Source organism: Topomyia yanbarensis, chromosome 2, assembly GCF_030247195.1.
Source record: "Topomyia yanbarensis strain Yona2022 chromosome 2, ASM3024719v1, whole genome shotgun sequence".
NCBI lineage: Eukaryota > Metazoa > Arthropoda > Insecta > Diptera > Culicidae > Topomyia > Topomyia yanbarensis.
Window position 1 is genome coordinate 244,929,473 of NC_080671.1, and position 8,435 is coordinate 244,937,907.

At 45.1% G+C, this 8,435-nt stretch overlaps 1 protein-coding gene across 1 annotated transcript; it reads left to right on the plus strand.

The window, feature by feature from the left end:
- The first annotated feature begins 5,278 nt into the window (after nt 1-5,278).
- Nucleotides 5,279-7,297, plus strand: LOC131680197 (uncharacterized). Its single transcript, XM_058960917.1, has one exon. The coding sequence runs from the start codon at nt 5,279-5,281 to the stop codon at nt 7,295-7,297; it is 2,019 nt and encodes a 672-aa protein (XP_058816900.1).
- The last annotated feature ends 1,138 nt before the right edge of the window (nt 7,298-8,435 follow it).

The window sequence follows — 8,435 nt, forward strand, 5'->3', positions numbered from 1 at the left end:
CCCAGCGCGCATGGTGTGGAACAGAAAATGGTGATTTACCCTATCGAATGCATGATCGAGGTCGAACGACACCAGTTTGCCTCTCCGCTTGTTTGTTTTCAGCTGAGCAATTCTATCTTTGAGTGCCAGGGTGGCCTGAACGATGTTCCAGGTAGAGTTTGAGCACTTTTGCAAGTCAGTCAACAGATTGTGAGATCAAAGAACATTTTCGAGTCGTTGCTTCAGGATTCGAGAGAGGTTTTTGTAGTCGCAGTTGATTAAGCTTATCGGCCTGTATGCACGCGCAGTATCCTCTGAACCGCGTTTCTTTACCAATATGATCACCCCATCAACGAACTGTGCCGGAAAATTGGATCGAATAGCCTCATTCATGATTAGGTTTAGCTCACGGTGGATGATGTTAAATGTACGCAGATAAAATTCTTTCGGCAGTCCATCAGGACCGGGTGATTTTTTTGATGTACTGGTACGGATGGCAGACAAGATTTCAGCCGTCTTTATTTCGTTCATAGTGGCTTCGTTAGTAGCGTCATTTTCTGGGATGATTCTTTCGCACTGGAAGGGGCCGTCGTCCTCTTGTTGTTCCACTTCGTCACGCGCATACAGGCCGGTGAAGTATTCGACCATGTGATTCTGTATGGTGACCGAGTCATCAATGATTTCGTCTCTCTCGTTTCGTAGTCGCTCGATGGTTGTTTTTCGCCTCTCTCGCTCTCCCAGCTGGTAGGTTGAGATCGGCTCACCCGCCACGTACGTCTCGTCGATTCTGACGAACATCTCAGAGAAGTGCTGCTGGTGTGAAAGCATTTCTGCCTTCAGTCGGTTGATGGTGGTCAGCATTGACTGGTTGCTATGGTAGCTGTCGTATGCCTGGCGTAGTAAACCGTAAAGTCGCTGCTGCTCGCAATAGAAATTATCAAACGCAATTTTTGATTTCCATCGGAAGAAAGATTTTATTTTAGGTTTTGTACACGACAGCCACCATTCCATCCATGACGGAAAATTTCGACGCTGGCGAGTCCAATACTGTATTTGAAGCTCGTCGATGTTTTCGTCGGTCAGGAGATGAGGACGGAGGGACCAGAAACCACGACCATGTGCTCTGTCGGGAAGAGGAAGGCAAATTCTCATAGTGATGGCTTTGGATCCGAGAAACAGCAGACATGGGCCGCAATCGTTCTCAGCTGATCTCGAAGGCCTGCGTTCACGTATAGGCGATCGAGTAGGGAGGAAGAGTTGTGCGTGATGTGTGTGTATTCGATCTCGCGTGGTCGGAGCTGCTGCCATACATCATGAAGATGCAGCTGCTGAACGGTGGCTTGTAGAGCAGGACTAGAGTTGCTCCCCGTTGCGTCGCATGCCCGTAACACGCAGTTAAAGTCGCCTCCTAGAATGGTGTATGCGGTGTGGTGACGAAGATAGTAAGCGATCGTTGTGTTGAAAAACTGCTCTCGCTCGGCACGTTGAGCAGATCTCGACGGGGCATACACGTTACACAGCGTGATGTTGTTTACACGTAAGGCGAGTAATCTCCCATCCAGGCTCTTTTCTACGTGCGAGAATTTAATGTGCTCTTTAAGAGCAATTGCCGTTCCTCTTCTCGCATGATCGACGTTGCAGATAACGTTGTAGCCGGGTAAGGTGAGCTGTTCGTTTTCAACCTCCTGTAGGAATATGATGTCAAGTTCCATCGAACGAGCGAAAGTGCGAAGGGCATTTAGTTTGGTTGTATTGGTGATCGTGTTAATGTTAATAGTTCCAATATTGCAGCTGATGTAGTCCTCCATTGCTTACATCTCTTCATCGGAAATCTGGACGCTTCCGTGTTCGGTCGTGGTGAGGTCTTCGTCACCATGCCGCATATTTTTCCCCGGCGGTAGCCTTCGTGAGCGTCGGCTAGCAGCTGAAGCTTGAGATGCTTGTGAGCTGTCTGTTTCGTTTCCATCAGTTTTGCCTTGTAGGCCGACGATGTCGAGTGGGTTTACGGTCGACGGTTGGTTGGCTGTGGACGTAGCCGAAGTTTTCTGTTGAGTCGCAACTGGCGCGGCGGGGGGAGCCATTATATTTCTCTGCTGGGTAACTATAGACCGTGTCTCGATAGGTTCACGCGGTTGTACAAGTGAACCCGAGTCTCGTGCCAAGGGCTTCGACCCCGACGGTAGTTGTGTGTCGGCCAGCTTCGGCTTGTTCGGTTTTCCCGGTTCTTTTTGTTGGACTGACATTTTCGTGACATTTCAATTTCTGCACGAGCAGTTTTTTGTTTTGCACACATGGGATGCCGATGTGTGCAAATTCGCGGCAGTGAAGGCAGGTTTGCCGCTGCCCCTTGTAACCAACCGCGGTATCCTCCCCCTGGATCGTGACGAGTGAAGGGATGTTCTTCCCCACCACCATCCGAGCAACACGAACACCAGTCTTCACGCCTTCGAAGGCGCCGTAGCGATTATCCCACAGGAGGTCACGGACGTTGAGAACCTCACCATACTCGGCGAGAAAGACAGCGATTTGTTCACTGGTGATGTCTTCGGGAAGGTCGAAAATTTGCACCTCCACAGCTCCGTCCTCCATGGTTATCCGCAGTTTGTACGATTTGCCATCGAAAACGAACTCGTGTTTGCTATCGTGTTCTTCCACGATTTTCTCAGCCAGGGTAAGGTTGTTGACCTTTACGAATAATAATTTTATAATTGATATTTATTCCAAACTTGTGAAAATTCGCTTGAAACGAATATAAATATTCTCCCCCCATGTCGACAGGTAGGCTGGATGTTGCTGGCTCGAATCAAAACTTGTCGAAAGTAAACAAAGTTCATTTCATATCGTCAAACTGGCGCCCAGGTGGTGAAATCGTTAGAATTCAACGGGGTGCTGGAGCGTTGCCATAAAATTTTAATTTCCAGATTTAATTTTTCTAAACTTTCCAGTTAAGCTCAGCCGGAATGCTGGCTGGTTCTAATTCGTATTCCGGCTCCGGTGACTCAACCGATTCTAGTTAGAATATTTAAGGGGTGCCATTTCGATGCGGCTTAGCCGACCAGCCGTCGAAAGCAAGCAAACCTGTGATCCACTCGTTTGCCCGGCTTACTCAAACATAGGGGCTATCCCTAGTTTAAGTCCGACTGAGCGGTAGCGAAGTCGGACAGCACGCGCATAAGCGATGTGACGTAGCCACATTGGGTGATGGACACAAAATAAAATTGGCAACGCTAGCAAAATGTAAACACAAATGAACACTCCGGATGAACCTATCGTCAATTGACATTAATTCGAGCCAATAATGTGGGCCCCGAGAATGACATTCACAGTTCATTTTGAATTCAAATTGAAATATTTCAACCAATTTTTTAATCAAAGTTTAAAATAACTATCATGGCACCAGTTACAAACGACGGTTCAACCACCTCAAACTTATTTTCTTTTGCGCATTGAATATTATGTCACTACAAAAAGCTGTACATCGTCGGCCAACTATAAACTATCCACCAAGTTAAAGTTCTAAGTTCAGAAACATATCGGTTACATGTTGACAAAATTGTTCTCACACGCTATGGAACGAGACATATGACGAAGAAAAGCTATTTTACTGCAAGAAAATATCGGAATGAAAAACAATTCTCCATATCGCAGATCAGAACGCAGCCATATAAATGCATCGTTTGGTTAAAGCTTACCTAATAGTTTAGGCCGGTTTAAAAGTTAGTCCGGTTTAAAAATAGTTAGTACGCGTTTGAGCTTACGGCTATAAAAGTGATAAAATACATAAACAAGCGGGCGAGAAATTTACGAAAAAGAATTCATACCATGTCCTAAACACATATGCCGCCGTGTTTTCTATCCAGAGCCGTTTTATCAATGTATGTGCCAGGTTCCCAATGTTCCAATCCTCATCCCTCTTGCAAGTGAAAAATAATGCTTTTGACAGGTATATTAATGAATTATTTTAGCATCAGTGATGCCAGGTCTATTTAAACAATAGCCTGCAGTAAAAATATAAAAGTCTGCAGATTGCCACAAAAATCTTTAATAAATTTGACATAGAAATGTAGTGTGTTAATATTTTCAATGATCAAAAACGTTGAAGGCTGGTTAAAATTAGCTGGCATACGCTTTGTTCTGCTAAATATTTGAAATCTGCAAAAAATCTGCAGCGAAAATGCAGAATCTGCAGATTTCCTAATATACATTCAGATCTGGCATCCTTTTAGTATTCCCCACAGGAAATTCATCCAAATGGTGTAAAAATACGGGAAAACAAGGAAAGATAGGTATTCAGAATATGGGGTTAAATGAGCAGCTCGCGCTATTTTTCATTTTTTCAACAGTTAGAGATACCAAATCATCGCGGCAATATGCAGTAATGAATCGGGAATAAAAAAGGAAGCATTCTAGCATATAAATTTTTTTGACAAGAAAAGTCTATTAGCAACACAATATTCAAATTTTGAAGGCATTTAAAAAAGTAATCGACATTTTGAACAATTTCAACACTTGTTTGGCAGTGTTTCGTTCATTCTGAATCTTGACAGCGTGTTTGGATGAATTAAGATCTTTTAATGTTGTAATAAAAGGGTAAATGACACGCCCAGACGTAACATGAAAGTCAAAAGTTAGGTAGAGAAAAACGATAAACAAAAAGTTGCGCCGAAAAAAGTAACTGAGAAATCTCCGACGAAAAATGCCAAGTAATTTCTTCCAAGGAAAAATGAAACTCAAAAATGGTTGGACAAATACGATAAACAAAAAGTCACGACGGAAATTGTTATTGAGAATTTGAAACTGTCGATCAGATTTTCCCGAGGAAAAATGTGACTCAAAACAATTCGAAGAAAATTGATAGTAAAAACGCTTTTGATCCACCTAACAGTGTGATGAGACATTTCCATAACTCTTATCACTCTCTTCGGATATTATATCGTTTGAGAACATTTAGAACTTGATGCTTCGCGATGTTTTTGATGACATATACTACATGGGATAGTGGCAGGACTCAGAGAATCGCTCAAATCAGCATAGGACAACATCAGTGCTAGAAATCTCAGACCAAATCAATGGGAAAGCGAAAAATGGCCCATAAAATAGACATACAAACGAATTATTGCTAATGCTCTGTTAATAAAACATCTAAATTTCTCAATCAATGCATTGTGGTGGGAAAACTGAATTTTCCTAAAGGGGTTATGTATATTGTACTGGAATCAGTAATCAGTAGCGTCTGGCTCAGATGGCACGTTCCCCATGTTGATCGGAGGTTATGGAACGGATGGTCAATAAACGCCTTATGACCTTCTTGGAGGAGAATAACCACCTGGACCAGCGCCAGTTTGCCTTCCGCAAAGGAGCGGGGACCGGATCCCATCTTGGTGCTTTTGGAGAGATACTTCGTCAAGCTCTAGCCAACGACCAACACGCAGACATCGCTATTTTAGACATCGTCAAAGCATACAACACAGTTAGCCGAGAGGAAGTTCTTAGACAGCTGGCCAACTGGGGAGTTACCGGAAACTTAGGCAGCTTTATAAAGGACTATCTCCACGATCGCACATTCCGTGTAGGAATCGGTGGTCAGCAATCTAGAATCTTCACTGAAGAAAACGGGGTCCCCCAAGGATCCGTGCTTGCTGTTTCACTGTTTTTGGTCAGCATGAACTCGCTCTTCGCCACCCTCCCAGAGGGTGTCCATATTTTTGTCTACGCCGATGACATCATTACCGTAGTAGTAGGGAAGTCAACGACCCGAGTGAGAATAAAGCTGCAGGCTGCAGTGAACGCTGTTAGTCGGTGGACCGAAACAGTGGGGTTTAACCTGGCAGCTGCTAAGTGCTCCATCGCCCACTGCTGTAATTTGCATCACGTTGCCACTAGTCGACCAGTCAAACTAAATGGCACTCTGATTCCCTTCCGTCGAGAACCGAAGGTCCTCGGCATCACACTGGATCGGCGCCTCACCTTCATGCCGCATTTTCGATCTCTCAAACGAGATTGCGAAAGCAGGAAACGGCTAATCCGGACCATCAGTTACAGGCATCCGACCTGGAATAGGAAGACCGCCCTCAACGTTGGAGGGGCTCTGATTCATAGCAAGATCTACTATGGACTCGAGATTACGAGCCACAACTGGGACGGTTTCATGACTGTATTGGCTCCTCTGTACAACAGCACGATACGACTGGCTTCTAATTTACTCCCAAGCACCCCAGCGGAAGCCGCTTGTGTCGAGGCCGGTATGCTCCCCTTCCGGTGGGCCGCTGCCAACATTATGATCCGATGTGCCCTAAGATATCTGGAGAGGACATCGGGCAACGACTGCAGCTTACTACAGTCCGCTCAAAACATATTTCGCGAGTATACCGGTACGGAACTTCCCCAACTGGCTCGTCTTCATAGAATCCGGGACCGTTCCTGGTACGAAAGTCGGCCGTGCACGAACACCAGCTTATCTAGGTCACTTGGCGCTGGACCCTCCCCAGAGGTAGCCCGAGCTAAGTTCCACCAACTAATGAAAGATCGGTTCACAAACCACGCCCGGATCTTCACAGATGCGTCCAAGCTAGTCGACAGAGTTGGAGTGGGAGTCCGGGGGATAGACACAGGCCTCGCCTTCCGCCTCCCTCCAATCTGCTCCGTATTCTCAGCAGAAGCCGCAGCGATTAGCCTTGCGCTGGCCAACAAAACAGATGGCATCCCGACCGTTATACTATCCGACTCCCTGTCGGTAATCACCGCCTTGGAAACTGGTACATCCCGCCACCCGTACATACAGGCTATCGAGAACTACTGCGATTCGTTGACTACAATTTGTTGGGTTCCTGGTCATTGTGGGATCAGCGGAAATGAAGAAGCCGATGCCCTGGCAGCGCGCGGGAGACGTACCGTGAAACTGCTCACCAAATTGGTACCCTCCTCAGATATAGTCACAGAATTCCGGAGGAAAACAAGAGAACATTTCACCACCCATTGGAGGAACCAATACGGTCACCCCCAGGAGGTTAATGGGGAGCTAGCATGTTGGATTGACCGCCCCACAAGACTCGAGCAGAGAGCCCTCTCCCGATTGCGAACTGGCCACACCAAGATCACCCACGAACACACAATCACCAGGGTCGATCCACATGTGTGCCCTATATGCCAAATAAGGCTTACTGTGGAACACCTCTTGGTGAACTGTCCGGAGTTCGCCAACCTCCGTATCCTCCACCGACTCCCACTCTCCATCAGGGACATCCTAGCAAACGATCCAGTGAGCGAAGACACTCTAATCTCCTTTTTAAGAGATGCGAGGCTACTCGAACGCATCTAGTACACGAACATCGAACGCACTAAACATCTCTTGCAATCTAATTTGTACAATCCCACGGGCCCTCCGCCTCACTCGGACCGAGTGTAGGGGAGGTTAACCGCGGCTCACAAACAACAAACAACCACGACCACCCGCAACATCCATGATAACTACAAACCATGCGGGCCCTCCGCATCACCTTTAGCGCGGGTGTAGGGGAGGTTTCCCGCGGACCATCAACACTACCGAGCATCGACCCATCGAGCTGCAACCAATGCGAAAGAAGGATGAAACACTGCGGACCCACCGGTCTTAAGACCCACATCTGCACCGAACAAGATACGACACAAGCAATAACTAAATGACATACACTTGTTAATGCAATGTAACATACCTTTTCTTCCCTAATGGGCGAATGACCTTATGGTTAAAGCCCAAATAAAAAAATAACTAACTAACTAACTAACGAATTATTGCTAATGCTCTCTTAATAAAATATCTAAATTCCTCAATCAACGCATTGTGGTGGGAAAACTGAATTTTCCTAAAGGGGTTATACATTGTACTGAGCCAAAAAAATCGAAATTTTTTTTGAATCGATTTGAAGTTTATACTTTACTCAAATTTCCAATGCGACTGAGAACTAAGAAATCAACGCTTTTTCTTGACAAGGGCGATACTAGCAGTGACACCATTTAAAGAAAATCAACAGCGAATATTTCCAGACTTGGTTTTATTTCCTATTTAAGAACTATTGTGTTTTTACATCCTAGATTGCATGATTCAGTGATCGAAATCCAAAACTTCATAAAGTATTTAAAATTATTAAATTAAAATTTGTTTTTGCTAATGAAATTGACAAATCCACCTGACCACTATCAGCATTGAAGTATCGCCCTTATTTACAATAACTACCGCTTTACACCACCGATTTCGTCCGGGTTTTTTCAATAGCGATCATTGTTACTATTTACAGCTGGTATCAGCTTGATAATCCTAAAAAAAATACAAAAAAAAAACAGTTTCGCCTCTAAGCTGCTAGCAAAAAAAGTATCGCCCTGTTTGTTTGCATGGAGCGTGGAGGGCGAAACTATAAATAAACAAACAAAAATACAGTTTCGCCCGTTGTATTTTTTGCTGTAGTTTAAGAAAGCAATAT